The 19,557-nt window shown below is 38.2% G+C and overlaps 1 protein-coding gene across 1 annotated transcript in view; it reads right to left on the bottom strand.

The window, feature by feature from the left end:
- The window catches only part of Map3k15 (mitogen-activated protein kinase kinase kinase 15), a 114,602-nt gene that overhangs the window by 39,488 nt on the left and 55,557 nt on the right, over positions 1–19,557 (bottom strand). Inside the window, exons 7-11 of the mRNA XM_026405447.2 lie at positions 12,452–12,622; positions 9,374–9,486; positions 8,975–9,134; positions 7,114–7,264; positions 5,320–5,427 (exon numbers count right to left, since the gene is read on the bottom strand). Coding sequence (XP_026261232.2) covers positions 5,320–5,427; positions 7,114–7,264; positions 8,975–9,134; positions 9,374–9,486; positions 12,452–12,622 — 703 coding nt within the window. The remainder of the gene's footprint in view (positions 1–5,319; positions 5,428–7,113; positions 7,265–8,974; positions 9,135–9,373; positions 9,487–12,451; positions 12,623–19,557) is intronic.

The following is a 19,557-nucleotide window of genomic DNA, read 5'->3' as shown; positions in this document are numbered from 1 at the left end:
TTTCAGCTCAAATCTTAATTATTTCCTGTCTTCTACTGGTTTGGGGGTTAGTTTGTTCTTCTTTTTCTAAGGCCTTGAGGTGGAACATTATCTTATTTATTTGGGATCTCTCTAATTTTTTAATGTAGATACTCAGTGCTATAAATTTTCGTTAGAACTGCTTTCATACTGTCCCAGAGACTTTGATATGTCTTCGTTCTTGTTCATTTCTAAGAATTTCTTGATTTCTGTTCTCATTTCTTCTTTGATCCATTCTTCAATTAATAGAGTATTTTTCAATCTCCATGCATTTATGTGGCTTTTATTGTTTTGCTTGCTGTTGATTTCTAGCTTCATTCCATTATGATCTGATATGATACATGGGATTATATCAGTCTTTTTTTGTATTTGCTAAGATTTGCTTCATGGCCTATATAAAAAAGTTCCAAGTACAGCTAAGAAGAAGGTAAATTTAAGCTGTTTTGGGGTGGAATATTCTGTAGATGTCTGTTAGGGCTATTTGATTTATAGTGTTGTTTATGTTGGAGATATCTTTGTTGATTTTTTTGTTTTGATGACCTATCTATCGGTGATAAGGTTGTTTTGAAATCTCCCGGTATTATTTATTATGTTGGGGTCTATTTGGAATTTAATGTCATGGAGTATTTATTTCTTCCATGTAATTGGGTGCATTGACATTTGGGGAATACACACACATTCATTAAAAAAAACTAATTTAAGAATATGTATATGTAAAAAAATATCTTGGTGTAGACTAGAAGGCTCCATTGAAGTAGTCAAAATATTTGACTGGAATCGGTGGTCAATATCTATCTTTAATAGTCTTATCAATTATTCTTGTGTAAAGTACTGATAGAAAGAACAAGGTATGGGGGATGTTAACCCCTTCCTGTTATTGTGTGGCTGAGTTACTAGTTATAGTGGCTGTTTGATATAAGACTCAATTTCCCTTCTTACCAGCATGAGATGGGATGGGTAAGTTGTACAGTCAGTTTGCATTTTGACCCTTCTGTGCACACCCAAGGTACTGCTTCTGCAGTGCATTCTGTGAGGGGAGATCCAGCAGGTGGTGCTGGGACCTACTTGGCCTTCAGGTCTTGCCTGGCTAGGTTGAAAGATGCCTTCTTTGGAGAGACTAGGTGGACCTGCCCCTAAGCCTAGACTTTAGCTTGATTATTTCCATGGGTTTAGTTCTTGATTACTTCCCTAGAAATCCAATCATGGATCAGGGTGACCATGATTGTACCCACTTTTGCCCAGGAGTTCAGCTTTCCCAGGTGTAGTTTCTGAGTGTATTCACCTCATACCTACTCTGACTTCCAGGCCAGCATATGAGCCACCAGACACAAAGGCACCCCTTAGCCCTTATAACTGAAGTCCCCCTAGGTACAGTCCACTCCAAGCCAATTTCTCTTCTGTTATACCAGACACTGCCGAGGTTCCTTGTTAGGCACCTGCCAGGACACTATGGCTTTCTCTGTGTGTGTGTTTTCCTGATCTACCAAGTCCCATTCATGTCACAGTGGGCGTGCTTGCCCCAAAGTGGCTCCTGGCTCCTCTTTCCCTGAGATACTACCGTACTCACTTATTTAACACCCAAGAGTCCTTCTCAAGGACCTGCATAGTTTGCCACCCCTTGGTTCAGATAAGTTCAGGGAGGGTTTTTGATCTTAGATTTCTCCACACCAAGACACCACCACACCACCTGAAATGCTGCTTCCTCTAGTCCCCCTCCTTTGCCCATGGTGGGTTGGCTCCCATAACCCTCTTTTGCCCACCTTGTTGAGAAGCTATGCATCTACTACCTTGGTCTCATGCCACAGAGCAACTTGGAAAGTCATCTCCTTTACTCTGCCATCTTCCCAGAAACTCCAAAGCACACTTAAAAAAAAAAAAACAACCAACTTCATCCTCTTACTTTATTACCATTTCTTGCCCTTAAACTGTACAAGGTTAAGCCTTGGATGGAATGTCTAAACTCTAGTTTCAGAAAAACCATAGGCTACAATATGAATACATCACAAGTGTAAAAAAATAATATTAAACAGGAAAATCCATTTTGTTGGCCTGAGGTTGCTTAAAATTGATCCCTGGTAGTATTTACACTACAGGAATCAATAAACACTAAAAATTAGCCTTTATCCCCAGAAAGTTGGCTGTTCAACATTTACTAGCATATTACTGCCTTCCTGCTTCCAGTGAATTTCTGAATTCTTGGCTAATAAACCAGGAACTTAATCTAATTTAAAAGCAATGGTACAAGGAGTTGTATATATGTATATGTGTTCTCTTTTTATTATCCATACATAGCCTACCAGGAGAAAAAATGCAACACTATGTAGAAAATGTCATCTCACTCTAGGCAAATCTGCTTGCTTTTCACAATCCATACAATTTCAAAATTGTAAATGAAGGCAAATGTTTCAAAGGATTCCTCTCAGAGAAAAAGGCAATTTATATTTCTCTCAGACAACTAGGAGCACTTATGGAAAACATTTCATCAGTCAAGGAAAACTAACATTTGCTATGTATATAATTCTTTTCCATTTCTTATTACAGACTATATGCAAAGCAAAACATTTAAAACCAGTGAGATATTATATGTACCAATGGAAATTTCTATTGAGAGTCAGCAACCATTATAGGTTTCAAATGAGGTGGGCTGAGTTGGTAGAATTCCATGAAATCAAAACCATTTCAGCTTTATAAGTATAAAGAGTTACTTTAATAGCATCAGTTTTTTTCTGGAACTATTTATCTAAATATCTGGTACTTTACATCTATATAAAGAAAGAGTGAGATTACAGACCCCTATTTTAGAAATTCTCTTTTATGAGAGTGGTATCAATGATACAAAGAAAATAAGCAAGGTTGGTGTCTGGTAAAGGATTTTCTGAACTGAGAACAGGGTGCTTCATGGAGATGGCACTTAGAGGTCTCCACAAAGACAGCAAGAGCAGGGGCTACTGAGGTCTCCTGCTACTGAGGTGTGATCACCTTGTAAAAACTCTATCAAGCTTTACATTTATGATTTATGCACTTTTTGTGTGTAAGTTACACAGACCAAATATCTCTTATTTGAAATGTTTGAAACCAGAAGTGTTTTAGATCTTGCAGTTTTTCATATTTTGGAATATTTGCATAGATTTTTACTGGTTGAGCATCCCTGATCTGAAAATCTGAAATCTGAAATGTTCCCAAACCTGAGACTTTCTGAACATAGACGTTAAAAAAGCTTCAGATTTTGGAGCATTTCAGGTTTTTGGATTAGGGAGGCTCAACAGGTTAAAAAAAAAAATACCCAAAGAAGCCAGGCTTGCTGGTGCATGCCTATAATCCCAGTGACTCAGGAAAGACTGAGGCAAGAGGATCACCAGTTTGAGGCCCACCTCAGTGAGCAAGACCCTATCTCAAGACCTTATAAAAAATAAAAAAGGGCTGGGGATGCAGCTCAGTGGTAGACCACCTCTGGGTTCAATCCCTAGTATATTATAAAAAAGAGAAAAAATACCCAAAGAAGAGGCAAATTAAATAAAAGATGTGTGCATTCTTCAAATGAGATTTATCTGTATGAATGCCATATGTGCACTTTATCATAGGTTGAAAAAATATATGCTTTTTTTGTACTCAGATATTTAATGTACAGAGTGCAGGATAAAAACACATGCACATCATGCTAGCTTGTCCTCACTAATTGCTGCTGACTATTTTCAATGATAAGAAGATTAGTCTAATGTTAAATATTGGACAAGGTTATTGGCCCTCACTTGAGATATCATGAATAGATCTGATAAGGAGTTTTTAATATGAATTGAGCCTCTGCTTATTGTTTAATGTTGCAAGTTATTTGTGAAGATATTGGTTATTTTTACCTGATTACAACATTATCATTCACACTCTTGCTTCCAGGAAGAAAAATAATCCTCTTTGCCAAGTTAATGGCAGAAGTCTTTTCACGCTCCATGGAAACACATGCACAGCAAATAAATCTATCTAAAGTGTTTGTCAAAGGTGCTATGTTTCTTTATTAAATGCAAAATTTATGAAAGAACAAACTGATGAAGTACTTTAGATAAAGAGACGAAAATATCACCATTACCACAAAACATCAAGCCCAGCCAGCATTTCCGTAATCTTTTTTTTTTTTAATTTTTTTTTAATTTTTAATATTTATTTACTTTTTGGCGGACACAACATCTTTGTATGTGGTGCTGAGGATCGAACCCGGGCCGCACGCATGCCAAGCAAGCGCGCTACCGCTTGAGCCACATCCCCAGCCCCATTTCTGTAATCTTGTGTACTATTGGTACGAGTACAAAGTAGAATGGTATAATTTGATAGCAACTATCAAAGTTTTAAATACATGTACCCTTGGGTCCAGAAAGTCCAATTCTAGGAAATCTCTGCTTCTGAAATGCTTCCATGAGCATAGGATGCACACTAGCATACCATCAGAAGAGTTAAAAATCAGGGACCTAAATATGCATCAGTAAGAATGAGGTGAAATAACAGGTTCATCTAGACCACAAAATATACAATATGACATGAAATCAGGGAATATGACACTTAAAGAATCAAGATGGATCTGTGTGTGCTACCTGAAAAACTTCCCATGATATTTGCATGAGTTTAAAAGTTACAAAGCAATAAGTATATGCTTATATGATCACACTATAATGTAAAATGCCTTTGTGAATAAAACTCGTATAATATATATTATACATATATAAGTGAGTTTAGAGAAAAGATAAGGGTTATCCACTCAATCACTGGGGGTGGGGATGGGGATAGAAATGGAAAAAAGGTCTGAGAAACATGGAGGGATTTTCTCTGCATATGCCCTATCTACTTCCTTATGATTTCACTATTTAAAAACCTGTACTTGTCATATATTTGAAAATATTACATATAAACACATATATGTCCACTTACAAACCCACATATGCTCCCCCATATATGCATATACACAATACATAAAAATGGAAAAAATCCAGGGGCTGGGGTTGTGGCTCATTGGTAGAGTACTCACCTAGCACGTGTGGGGCACTGGGTTTGATCCTTAGCACCACATAAAAATAAAATAAAGGTATTGTGTCCAATTACAATTAATACAAAATATTTAAAAATAAAAAGGGGAAAAAATCTGCTTCTTTTCTTTCATCTGTGATTATACCTTCTCATACAGTTCTATATTTCAGAAGTTGAGCATGGGTGAACTATACTTTCCAACTGTAACACACAAATTCTTCCTAGTTGAAAATTGAATCTTTGATTAAATAATAGAGAAGAAAGAGAACTGCTTGTGACTTTTTCCCTTACCATTTCTGTGGGTGATACATGCCATAAAGAAACTGTTCTCTCCTCAGCTTCACTGTTGATAGAAACATAAGAAGGCTGGTAGACTTTGGTTGGCTCTATCACCAGAACCTAAGATAAGAAGATTCTTATAAGACATGTGAATCTAAAACAGGTGACCCTACCCAGAGAGGAAGTGGGAAGATTTATACTCAACAAATAGTCTTCAAAAACCAACTATGCTAAGCATGGCTTAAGGAGCCAAGGGTATAGCTGGGCTGTGATTCAATGGGGTGACAGAGCACCAGATAAGGTTATGTAACCTAAAGTCATGTAGTGTCTTAAAGAGAATAAGGCAAAGGGGGAGGGGCACTTCTTCAGACATGGCAGCCAAGAAAGACCTGTCTGAGGAGATGACAAAAGAAAGAGGGAGGAGGTTGCAGCTTGAGAGAAATAAAGAAGCAGAAGGAATGGATGGCAGGTCCCAAGTCTGTAAAGGAGATGAAAAGTGAGTGACATTTTCATCGGTAAGGTGTTATTTGGTTAAGAGAGTAAAGGAGGGCTGGGGTTGTGGCTCAGTGGTAGAGCGCTCGCCTAGCACGTGCGAGGCCCTGGGTTCGATCCTCAGTACCACATAAAGATACTGTGTCCAACTACAACTAAAAAATAAATATTTTTTTAAAAAGAGAGTAAAGGAGAGGGAGGAGGAGGAGGAGGAGGAGGAGGAGGAGGAGGAGGAGGAGGGAGAGAAAAGGGGGCAGGTGGAGAAGTGGGGAGAGAGGGAAAAAGAGAGAGTTGTCGGGGAGTAGGAATACATCTTCAAAACAAATAAAGCAATATGTTTAAGACAGCTAAACCCCCAAAAAGCTTTCACAAGTGTCCATTTCATTATGGGTTTGTACCTTTCAGATTTGAAATTTTCATAATTAAAAGAAGATTTTAAAATGTATTACGCAGGAACAAAATAATTATCACAGTCCTTTCCAACAACTCCATCTTTTATTAGGCACTTAATGAAATTCTTAAAAACATGTTCACAAAATCTCATGGCATAAATATGAAACATAATTACTGAAGTGCAATTTCCAGGACACTTAGATATCTTACTTATGAACCTTTATAAATGGCTATAGAATTGAAACAAAAGCTAAAAGCAATTCTGATTTTTCAATAAAGTTTTAAATATTAATCAGTGGCACTGGAGGCAAACCAAAGCTTAATAGGAGACAGTTTTAAATTCCATGTTTCTATTGTTAGGACTATATTTTTTAAGAGCAGGATTTCTCCGCCTTGGCCTTATTGATAGTTTGGGCTAGATATAAATATATTTTTTATTGTGGGGGCTGTCTTGTATATTGTAGAATGGGTAGCAACCTCCCTGGTCTCTAGCATGCTGGTGACCAGTAGAACAACCTCTTCCCCCAGTTGTGACAACCCAAAATGTCTCCAGACATTGCCAATGTCCCTTGAGGACATAATTACTCTAAGTTGAGAGCCATTACTTGAGAGGATATAGCCAACTTTTCCCCAGGGAGTTGATCTATCACTTGATGATTCTGCATAGGATTGGTAGTTATTCTAACATATGAAATTACAGTTTTCTTCCCTTTAGAGTATTCAATAATTAAGGTAATAATAATCCCAAGTTTCTTTTGTCTATCTTATAAAGTGAATTTAGTTCTGGGGACATAGCTCAGTGGTAGGAAACTTGCCTAGCATGTGCAAGGCCCTGGGTTCCATCCCCAGCATCAGGAAAAGAAAGGAAGAAAGGAAGGAAGGAAGGAAGACAGGAAGAAAATTGAATTTAGCATAACTTACTGGAAATCTGAGTCCATTACTAACTTCATTTGTTGCTTCAAAAATTATATCTAACCAGAAGGTGAGCCGTTCTTGCCTAGGTGAATGTTCAATAATGGGTTTCTTGAAGCGCCGAATTAATAACAAGTTCTGAACTAATGATCGCAGATACCTGGGGAAAAAAAATCACAAAACCCCATAAATCAGAACTGAATTCACGTGTACTCCCTTTAAAACTATCTACCCCAAAGCTTTATTTACTTAAATGCATATTCTGTCACAGTATATCATACACAATCATTTGGCAACCATATAACTAATGAAAAGAAGCCCAAACAATAGGCAAAATAAGTAAGTCCAACAAAATCATAAAACATGGCTTTTTACCAACATTGGCCTAAACCTCAATTTTAGTACATAGCATCCAAGGCATAGTGACTGGAAAGCATGCTATAACTCTTAAACAACAAAAAGCCAAAGTGTTTCAGCTATCAAGCTTTCTGGCTATTGCTGGAAATCCCCTCAAGTAAAAAAAAAAAAAAAAGGCAAGCAGTTCTTTTTTTTTTTTTTTTAAGACTTTTTTTTTTTTAAAGAGAGAGTGAGAGAGGAGAGAGAATTTTTAATATTTATTTTTTAGTTCTCGGCGGACACAACATCTTTGTTGGTATGTGGTGCTGAGGATCGAACCCGGGCCGCACGCATGCCAGGCGAGCGCGCTACCGCTTGAGCCACATCCCCAGCCCAAGGCAAGCAGTTCTTAAGTTAAAATTACAAAATAGCAAACTTTCAAACCCACTGTCTTTTGTTTTTAATTAAACTTTTTATTTTAGATCTAGGTGGAGTTGTAAGAAATAATACAGACAGAACCCATAAATTCTTGACCCAGTTTACCTCAATGGCAACATCTTGCAAATCTGTAGTATAATATCACAACCAGAATGTTGCCATCCAAACGGTCAAGATAGAGATTTCCATCACCACAAGGATCCCTCATGTTGTCCTCTAATAGGTATGCCTACTTCCCTCCCATCCCCATCCTCCCCTTTACCACTAATAATCACCAAACTGAAACTCATTTTTTAAAAACTTAAGACTCTGACCAGGTAGATTTTGATGCTATGAAGTCTTGACTCTGCCTATACCTTTGCTGTCTTCAGGCAAAGTGAACTTTTTGAAGTATAGTTATCAGGCAGTAACATTAACTATATTTCACAAAGTACTAAATGGAGATGGTTCAGCTAAAAGCATCATAGTATTATTTTTCTCTTTGAGGATAAAGTCTGGAGCTATCCTAGAAAGGCAAGCCAGCTAGACTCCAACCAATTTGTTTGGGTACTCACCAGGCCTCAATTGTCCAAATTTTACTCATTCCAAAAAAAGATCTGGCCTTTGACTGAATACTGAGGCATTACTTCTAAATCTCTGGAGTATTCTGCCTGTTTCCCTGAAGCCTTGGGCCATGTCACACAGTTTCTGCTAAAAATATGAGTCATGGTGGAGGCCTTGGGCCACTCACTGTATGAGTTTGAATACTGGAGGGGTTGGACACTGAGGTCTTAAGATCAATCATATGAACATTCAATGCCTACATGATTCACCTCCAATAAAAACCCTGTACATCAAGGCTCAGTAAGTTTTCCTGGCTGGATATGCTGCAAGCATGCTGTCTCTATTGCTGCTGGGAGAATTAAGCACTGTCCATATGATTCCACTGGAAGCTTGTACATGGTCTCCCCATGTGCTTTTTGCAGTTGCTGATTTAATCTATATTCTCTCATCGTAGCAAACCATAACTGAGTATAACAGCACTTCTGAGTTCTGTGAGTCCTTCTAGTGAATCAGATATTAAGAAGAGTGATGACAAAGCACAGACTGGACTTACCAGACTGGAGGTTTCAGCTTGAAGAGCCTCTCTGCTGCTTGTACCGCCTTCCCGACATCATTGGCCAACATGCTGACAGTGAAGAACTGGCCAACATCCCAGTAATTGTTCATTTTCTCCAAGCTCCCTTTTCTTCCCAACAAACTATTCAGTCGAACACCTTCAGAATTTGAATTTTTAATAGTCATGAAAAAAAATCTTTCTAGTTTCGGTCATATCACACAAGCCTTTGAGCAGAGGACATGTGGACATTTTACTTTGGCTTCTGTGTCTCAGGTATGCTATCAGGTAGTAACTGATTGTTTCTTTTGAAATATATTGCTAGTTATTTGAACATAATTTTTAATGCTAAACTTGTATAAATGAAACATCAACATCTGCAATAATAAACAGCATTACCTATTTTCCTTAGTTCCATGGAAGTTTCAAATTGTTGTCCAGCAACAATCAGCAAAACTGCAAGGTTAATTCCCGAATAAAGAGATGACTGCAGTTCAAACCCCTTGCGATACCTATAATTATAGAAGCACCAAATTCTTATTATATCATCTTATTCTATTAGAACAAAAATGTGTAGATAATGATATAAACTACCTTCTTATGAAAATATTTATTACTTTGTTATTTCATGGTTCTCTCTTTCACCTTGATGAACATGCAGCTCTCCAATGGCTTTTTCAAGATGTTGTAATAGCAGTGCTGTAACTTACACTAGGGAGTTTGAAATTTTTCTTCAAAAGGCTTATGTTTTTGTAATGAAAGCCATAATGATCATATAAACAGGGAAGTCACTTTAAAACAGACAAAATAAATTTAAAGTCTATTATAATCCTATCCTCAAAAGATGACCACAATTTGATGTTAAAATCTTCTTTTTAAGGTTTGACTCCAGTTGTACATTCAATATTTTGTGATATCAAAATAGCATGAATCATAGGCTATTTTTCTGTATGCCATTTGTTTGTTTTCTTTATCACGACATGGAATTGTTTTTTTCATATATAAAGTCATGATGCCAGAATCCTGGATGGTTATCAGGGCAGCAACAAAAAGGGACAGGAGGGGCAAGGAATAAGATACAAAACTAGAAATACTATTTTTATACAAAAAGTTAAGTTCCTTTTGCTGAGAAGAAACTTTTTAGTTTGAGTCCATCCCATTTATTGATTCTGGGTTTTAATTCTTGCACTATAGGAGTCTTATTAAGGAAGTTGGGGCCTAATCCAACATGATGGAGATTAGGGCCTAATTTTTCTTCTATTAGAAGCAGAGTCTCTGGTTTAATTCCTAGGTCCTTGATCACTTTGAGTTGAGTTTTTTTTTTTTTTTTTTTTAAGAGAGAGTGAGAGAGGAGAGAGAGAGAGAGAGAGAGAATTTTTTTTTTTAATATTTATTTTTTTTTAGTTCTCGGCGGACACAACATCTTTGTTGGTATGTGGTGCTGAGGATCGAACCCGGGCCGCACGCATGCCAGGCGAGCGCGCTACCGCTTGAGCCACATCCCCAGCCCTTGAGTTGAGTTTTGTGCATGGTGAGAGATAGGGGTATAATTTCATTTTGTTGCATATGGATTTCCAGTTTTCCCAGCACAAAAGAAAAAAGTTCCATTTCAACTATCTTCATTCTTTTCTCTTTGCACAAACTTTCATAGCAGATTTATTTGTAATAGTCCAAATCTTATTCTTTTCTATACATAAAAAGTTTCTTTCTTTCCCATGAGCAAGTATGACTACTATGATCAGGAAAAAAAAATATTCAATCAATGATGTAATAACACAAACATATCTTTAAGTGGCACTGTTAATACCAAGGACTTATAAACCAGGGGTAACAAGAGAATTCATCAATAAAACATTACTTCTTAAAGGGAGAAATTATTATTTCTATCAGTTAAAATATGGCTTTATGAACTTTAGAGAATAATACAAGTAACTTCAGACCAACCAGAGGACACCAAGAAAGTCCTTCCTATCCCAGTCAACAAAATTTCAACCTTTTTTGCCCCACATATCTTGGGAATTTAAAATTCCATATCCTCCCAAGTTTGCCTTTAAAAAATTTTCTTTTACAATTAAATGTTATACTGAGGAGGGTGTGGTGGTGCACACCTGTGCACCCAGCTACTCAGGAGGTTGAGGAGGATTGCAAGTTCAAGGCCAGCCTCAGCAACTTTATAAAACTGTCTCAAAAAAAAATCATTTAAAAAACAAGTTAATTAAGAAGAGGGCAGAGAAGTTTTCCTTTTCCCAAATTAAAACAGGCCTTACTCAGGGGCAGAGATGATTTGAACTCCAATCAGAGGACTGCAGTCCCAGATTTGCCACTAACCATCCCTGTGATCTTTAGCCAGCCCCATGACCTTGGACCAGTCACCTATCTCCCTGGGCCACATGCTTCACATCCATACTTTAGGGTTTGGGTTAGATGATCTCCAAGGTCTTATCCAGGGCATACATGCCCTGATCAAAAAACTAAGCTGCATTTATTCCTGTACCTACCACCACTACTTTCTTAAGTAGCTGGGGAAAAAAAACTCCTCTGACTTTTCTGAAGGAGTTACAAGCAGTGATTTCCTGATCTGGGGGTTGAATTTTTAGCCACCAAAATGGGAACCCAGCTTACTATTTTAGCTTCCCTGCTACTCTTCTTCTGCTTACTCCTCACCATCCATAAGTGTGTCCAGCATGCTTCCTCCTTGGAGTCTTTGCCTGTGCCGTTCCCTCCACCTCACATATTTCTCCACAGTTATCTGCAAAGCCCACTCCCTCACCACCTTCACGTTTTTACTCACCCTTACTACCCAACCTATTTAAAATTACAGACTACCCTCTCAACTCTCCTTTTCTTTTCCCTGCTTAACTTTCCCCCATAGCCCTTGCCATCAGCTAACATCCCATACATTTTGCCTTATTTACTTTTCTGACTTCCCTTAACAGCAAGGTGCCTGAAGGCAGGGATTCACATCTGTTGTGTCCACATTCCACATTTCTACCATTTAGAAAATTTCTGGCACAATGTAAGCCCTCAATAAATATTTGTTGAATAAACAAATAATGAACTGCTCACTGGGAAGATAATACCTTGACAGTGGTGGATAAGATTCTGGAAGGAAGGTTGGGGTTGTAGCTCAGTGGTAAAGCATTTGCCTAGCCTTGGTGAGGCAATGGGTTCATTCATCAGCACCACATAAAAACAAATAAATAAAGGTTAAAAAATATTCTAGAAGGGGTAGCAGGGAAGAAGTGTGTTGAGCCTTCTTCCTGCCTCATAAATGAGTGAACTTACAGGAAGTGTGTTTTCAAGAGAAAACCCTGTTTTCATGGCTTTCTCTCAGAAGAGGGAATCTGAAAATTCCCAGACCACATTTATTGCAAGGTTTTTTTTCACTGCCAGTGGATGGACACACATATGCACCTAGGGAAAAGACCTAGAGGCTTGGCCTATGTGATTCTGTGCAGAGATGCATATGCTACTTACCAATCAATGGCACTGTCTCTGCTGGCAGCATCTTTACAGTCTGAATCCAAGAAGATATCCTTGTAGATCCTCCCACACAGGCAAAACATGTCAGGAGCTGGGTGGTCACAGCTCTGCAGAACCTGGAGCATGACCTGAAGAGCCTTCTCACGGTCACCTGCACTGTTTCTCCTGAAAGATACGTAAGATCACAAACTGCCCAATCAAGACCAAGAGTATATGTGCACTCATCCTACTGGAAGATTGGAGGTGAGGATGATGTGCTTTAATAGAAAAAAGAATCAAAGTAATACTTCAGTTTTCATTTTCAAAAGCAGCAACTGCTTAGGATATATATTAGTAAATCTCATATAAGTATACTTAGTTCCTACTTGATCCTATCTTCAACAAATAAATTGTAAGACAAAATAAGAGAAGAGGAAAGTGATGTAATAAACCGCAGAACAATTAGCAAAGTATGAACACAGACAATGAGGAATTTTTGTTGATTTTTAGGTATGACACCTTAATCATGATTATTTTATAAAAGTGTCCTTGACTTTTAGAAAGACATGCTGAAACATCTATAGGTAAAATGGTGTACCTCTAATTCATAAAAAATCCAGTGATGGAGTACAAAGAAATGGGGGTAAAGGAGAACCAAAACTAATCATGCAATGATACTTGCACAAGTGCAATAATTAAGCCTTTATTTTGTCTCTGAATTTTTCCATTTTATACCTTGGTCCTGTTTTTTTTTTTTTAAGTTGTTGACAGACCTTTATTTTACTTATTTATATGTGGTGCTGAGAATTGAACCCAGTGCCTCACACATGCCAGGTAAGTGCATTACCTCCGAGCCACAGCCACAGCCTTGGTCCTGTTTTGATATATGTGATCTTCCTTCTGTTTGTCATATAGAATCTAATTTAATGAGCCTGCAAACTAGATCTCTTTTTGCATAGCCCATCTATGGAATTTAATTTTTGAAGTGCTAACAATACCAACCCAATTCAAATTTGCTAAAGCACTTAAATAACTTCTAATGTCTATGTCAAGAATATGGAAAATATTAAAATTCTAATGAGTTACAAATTTTCTATACCTGGTATAACCTCATTTGGGGATTTGAAATACACATGATTCTGCAAAAAAATGTATAACTCAAATGCTTAATTACTGATGTGAGTTCAGGGTGAGTTTTATTTTTGTTTTCTAGGTTTTTTTTTTGACAAGTTATATCAAGATTTCCCTTAACATTTTTCATTAACTTGAAACTTACCCTTGTTTCTCAAATAAAAGATCTTTTTGAGTATAAACAAAACAAAAATCAAACATCTAAAAAAATGAAAAGCAAAAAGAGATTTTCTGCTTAAAAGCCACTTTTAAGACAGGTGCTAAACAGCTAATCGCTTTAGTAGTTAATAATCAGCTTTCAGATCTGCTTATCATTTTCAGATCCCAAGGTATCCAAGAACAAACCTATAGATAAAGACTCCTGTGTTTAATCAGTCAGCAACATCTGTTTCTGGCAATAAGGTCATTTCACAATGAAGAGAAAGAAATGATGACAGTGGTCTGAACCTTGGCTGCATATTAGAATCACCTGGGGAGCTTTAAAACCCCTGGGGTCTGGGGTACATCCTGGACCAAACAAATCTGAGTCTCTTATGTTGCACTCTCTAATTCAGTATGCCTGCATCACTGCTAAATCCACTGGTCAATTCTCAGTCTTTGTCCTAATTGACCTACATATGCATTTCATGTACGTGTATTTAATCAAACTCTGCAGTTAACATCTGTATAATCCCTTCTCCTAGGACTATCTTCATTTGATTTGCAGGACACCACATTTGCCTGAATTTCCTCCTTCCTTAGTTCAATTTTTTGGTTCCTGCCCATCTCTCTGATCTTTTAACATTGGAGTATTCCCAGGTACAACCTTTGGACCTTTTCTAACTATACCAGATCCCTTGGTGATATAATCCAGTGCCATGATTTTTCAAACCATCTATATTCTGATGACTTCCAGTTTTCTATCTCCAGCCCACACCTCTCCCCTAAACTCCAGACTTTACATACAAAAATGCCTTCTCAGCATCTCCCCTGCAGATCTAACACCTTCAACTTAACATGTACAAAATCAAACAATCATCCTACCAAACCTGCTCTTCTCACAGCCTTCTCCACCTGGTTTAGCAGGCAGTCCATTTTTCCTTTTATTCAGATCAAAAAACTTTAGAGCCATGTTTGATTTTTCCCTAACACCCTATATCCAATCAGCAGACACAGTTGGCTTTTATTTCAAACCATCTCTCAAACTGGTCCACTTCTCATGATGCCCACAATTACCACCCTGGTCCAAGCCACCATTGTTTCCTGCTTCCACCCTTACCTCTCTACAATCTAATCTCAACAGAGAAGTGACTGATCCTCTCCACTATATGTCAGGTAAGGTCACTTCTCTACTCAAAACTTTCTAGTGGCTCCTATCTTAGAACACACACCATTTTTTTTTCCAATGGCTTACAAGGCTTTACAAGATCTGGCTCCCAGGTTATTTCCTCCAGTCTTATTTCTCACCTCTCTTACCATCCACTTTCCCATCACCTACTCTGCCTCAGCTGCACAAGCCTCCTTACTATTCCACATACTCATCCCTCTACCTGGACTATTCTTTCCCCATATATTTACATGTCATGTTCCTTGCTGTTTTCTGATCTTCTCTCCATGTCACTTTATAATAAATAAGGCCTTCTCTAAGCACCCAACTTAAAATTACAACCTCCCCTGCCCACCAGCCCTCCCTATCACCCTAGCCTATTTTAATAATTTTACATCTCTCCTCATTTCAGAAGGTAAGCTCCAAGAGGATGAGATTATTTTTTTGGTCTACTCTATTTATTACTGTGTGCCAGTGCAAACTGGATCTGCCACACAGTAGATGCTCAATAGATGTTTATTAAATGAATGACAAACTGAGCAGAACTAAATGTACCAATGTGGAAAGATCTCCAACTATTGATTGCTAAGTGAAAAAGAATAATAACAAAATACTTCCTATATGGTCCTATATTTTAAAAACCCTACAGTATGACACTTTTAACTGCATGTTAAGTGCATAGCAAATTGTCTGAACTGACATACATCAAACTGACAAAAGTGGTTACTTCTGGAATATGAGTGGCAGCAGAAACTAGAGTTAAGAGGAATGACCGCTTCAAGTGTTTCTTTTTCTTTTCACAAGACTATGTAAATACTCACCTATTATTTATGTAACAAAATGAACAGAATAAAACCAGAACACTTTATTTGGAATTACCTAATGCTAGATCTTGGTTATTTTTATGCCATTTACTACCCATGTGAATTTTGAGCAGGTCCCTTTCCCTTTCAGTGCCTCACCTCTTCATCTGAAAAGTAGGCTTGACTTTGCTCACCTCACAGAATTAGGGTGAGCTGCAGGTCTGCCAGAACATTGATTTGCCACTTACCATCCTGTCTTCCTGTCCACCTTTTCTTATACTGTGTGTCCATAAGAGGAAGTCCATACCACAGGAACCACACTTCCAATAAACCTTCTTCCAAGCCAGTCCTGAGACTAACAAGTAAGATGTCTCACTAGATCAGTCTCCTTTCTAGAACAAATTTTGTCTTGGATCACTCCCAAAAACCTTATAAAAGATTCCTTCCAATTAGGATATAGGAGATATGAAATGCCTTCACTCCTGTGGTAACAATAAAAACTCAGACAATACAACAATCACACCAAGGAGAAGGAAGGAAGACTTGAAGTACTAAATTCCAGTGCTACAAAAGTTTCCATATTTGCTTGTCATTCTGGGTACTTATGACTGGAAGAGGGAGCCTTTGATAGAAAGAGATACTTTGCAAGGACAAGGAAAAAATTATCCCATCTTTAGACAACAGCATGGGACACCATCTGAAGCATCCCTAAGCAAAAACAAATCACTTGGCCTAACAATGCTGTTTCCCCATATTCACCCCCTGCATTTTGCCAAGAAAACCACAGGGAAGGAGATGCTCAAAATCAGAAAGTCATCGTAGGCACCACCACAGCACCTGGACTGCAGGCCCTGCAAGAACTGAATCCAAAGATATCAGAAATAGCTCAAATATTGACAAGACTGAAAAGGTAGCAAAGGGACAAGAGGTTGGGGGTTGGGCTAATCACAGGTGAACTAAATCTAGTTAAGAGTACAGTGCTTGGGCTGGGGATGTGGCTCAAGCAGTAGCGCGCTCACCTGGCATGTGTGAGGCCTGGGTTTGATCCTCAGCACCACATACAAAGATGTTGTTGTCCTCCAAAAACTAAAAAATAAATATTAAAATTCTCTCTCTCTCTCTCTCTCTCTCTCTTTAAAAAAAAAGAGTACAGTGCAGTCTCTAAAAGAATCATTAAAAATCATATATGCTGGACTGGGATTGTGGCTCAGCAGTAGAGTGCTCGCCTAGCATACGCACAGGGCTCTGGGTTTGATCCTCAGCACCACATAAAAAAATAAACGAATGGAATAAAAGCATTGTGTCCAACTACGACTAAAAAAAATAAAATATTAAAAAAACACATATGGGGCTGGGGATGTGGCTCAAGCGGTAGCGCGCTCACCTGGTATGCGTGCGGCCCGGGTTCGATCCTCAGCACCACATACCAACAAAGATGTTGTGTCTGCCGATAACTAAAAAATAAATATTAAAATTCTCTCTCTCTCACTCTCTCTCTCTCTCACTCTCTCTTTAAAAAAAAAACACATATGCTAACCACCAAGCCTGTGAAAGGGTTCCAGTACTCAGAATAGCAAAACAAAAATCATACTTCAGTCTCCAGTTCTTTTAATTAAAATATACAGACTACCATAAAATTATGAGTTGCAAAAGAAGCAAGAAACTGTGACCCAATAATCAAGATAAAAACCTTCTACTGCCAAACTCTGAAATTAACCATAACACCCAGACACTCATTATATGGGTATCTCCCAACTCTACACCACAATTGACCATTGTCTAGTGGGAGGGATGATAGATATTAAACAAGTATACACAAAAACATGAATGCTAAGAGAATGATTAATGACAGGAATATCATTTTCAGGTACAGTATTCTTTGCAATGGCCACTTCTCTCAGAAAAGGACACTAATACTAGACCCTGAATGATCATTGCAATCAGGTAAGCAATGAAGGAAAGAGTATTCCTGGCAGATGAAACAGCATATTCAAATACCTACAGATACAAATATCTTACCACTCTTCAGACTAAAAGAAGGTGAGGGTAGTTAGAGAATGGCAAACCTGGAGGAGCAGAGTTGGGGTGGGAGTGAGGCCAGGCCACACTGAGCCATTTCTCTTCCTCTTCTGCAAAGTTTCTCAAAGGCTCTGCCTAACCAAGGACCTCCTACCCAGAAGAACTTAGAAGCTCTTCTTCAAGTTTCCTCTTTTATTCCAAGTGGCTTTCCAGAGCCTAGTGCCTTCCAATACACCTTCCCCTAAACATCTAAACAGCAGCTATCTCCTGATAGGCATGCACTATCCACTGGGCATCCTCACACCCCCCCTCCCAAATGTATAAGACAACCAGAACATGTTCCCTGAGTCTTTTCCTATGCACCCCTGCATGCAGTTAATAATCCCCTAATGGGCTGGCCACTGGTCACAACTTCCTTTCATCTGACTTGCAGGGCAGCTAATAGCAATATTGTTAAAAATACTAGTGTGTCATCCGAGGTCACTCTACAGGATCTACACTAACACACTGCTAAAGAATGGGTAACAGGTAATTAATAATAGGTATTTTCTCACCTTAGAGAAGTCCTCTGGTGATTAGCATTGATGTTTTCTTTGGATCAATGAAAGAGGCAACATTTTCCATCTGTTCTTAAAGGAGGGATCATGTGGGAATTTTCTCTATACAACGATTCTCTCAAGCTGCTCTGAGAAGCCCAATGTGTGCATAATTCAGAGAGGTACTTCTAAAAGTTTTCTGGTCAATAATATACTTAAAGAAATAAAACTTTAAAAATTTTTTTTTAGTTGTAGATGGACATAATACCTTTTTTATTTTTATGTGGTACTGAGGATCAAACCCAGTGCCTCACACATGCCTAGCATTCTATCACTGAGCTACAAGCCCAATCTCTCTCTCTCTCTCTTTTTTTTTTCCAGACAGAGTCAGTCTTGCTAATTTGTCCAGGTTGGTCTCAGACTCTTGGGCTCAAGTGATCCTCTTGCCTCAGCCTCTCAACTAGCTGGAACTACAGGTGCATGCTACTGCACCTGGCTGAAAACACTTTTGAATAGAGAAATATATCTCAGCAAATAAAGATCTTAGAGTAGCCAAGCAAATAAGGCATCAATACCTCTCAAAATCAGAGCCCATTAAAGCATATTGCAGATGGTTTCTGGTGTCTTCTGCTGAGCAGAACAAACCACTATGAGAAACTAAAATGAAATTCTCCCATGGTTCTACACCAAAGAGAAAGCAGAAAGACTCAGAAGTTCACCAGAAATTAGTATTTCAGGAAAAACGACTGATGAGATAAAGAATGCATTAAAGATAAAAATGTTAATTCCAATGTTAATAGTGAAGGTAGCAGACAATGAGGGCATGCACATGCATTTTCCTGGGCACACATACTTTATGGGTATTGTGGCTCTTGCCATTCTCCAACCTCCAGAGCAGCCTGCAACCAGTGGTGGAAGGGAGTTAGCAGATAAGTCCCCAGCTTCTCCCCTTGGGTGAGACAACTGAAGCATGTTCTATAGAGTCTCCCAAGTTCCCTGAGAGAATAGTACACTTACTTTCCCACAGAGGCAATCTGCTCCCTACCATATTCTCTACTACTTTTCTTTCACTTCCCCTTCTAAAGTGTCCTAGGATCACCTCCCAAATACAATATTTGACCCCAAATTCTTATTTCAGATGCTGCTTCTGAGCAGAACCTAGACTATGACTCTAGAAGTACACAGAAAGTTCTTAGAAAAACTCATGATAAAAATAACAATCTTAAATTGCTTTGAAATTAATTCCCTAACAACAGGAACAACAACAAAAGCAGACAGAGTCTACGTAAGGTGACAGGCAAATGATTTGAGAAAAATCTGGCATTT

This window comes from Urocitellus parryii, chromosome X, assembly GCF_045843805.1.
Source record: "Urocitellus parryii isolate mUroPar1 chromosome X, mUroPar1.hap1, whole genome shotgun sequence".
Taxonomy (NCBI): domain Eukaryota; kingdom Metazoa; phylum Chordata; class Mammalia; order Rodentia; family Sciuridae; genus Urocitellus; species Urocitellus parryii.
Note: the sequence above shows the minus strand (reverse complement) of the source record. Positions and strands in the feature narration are given on the sequence as shown.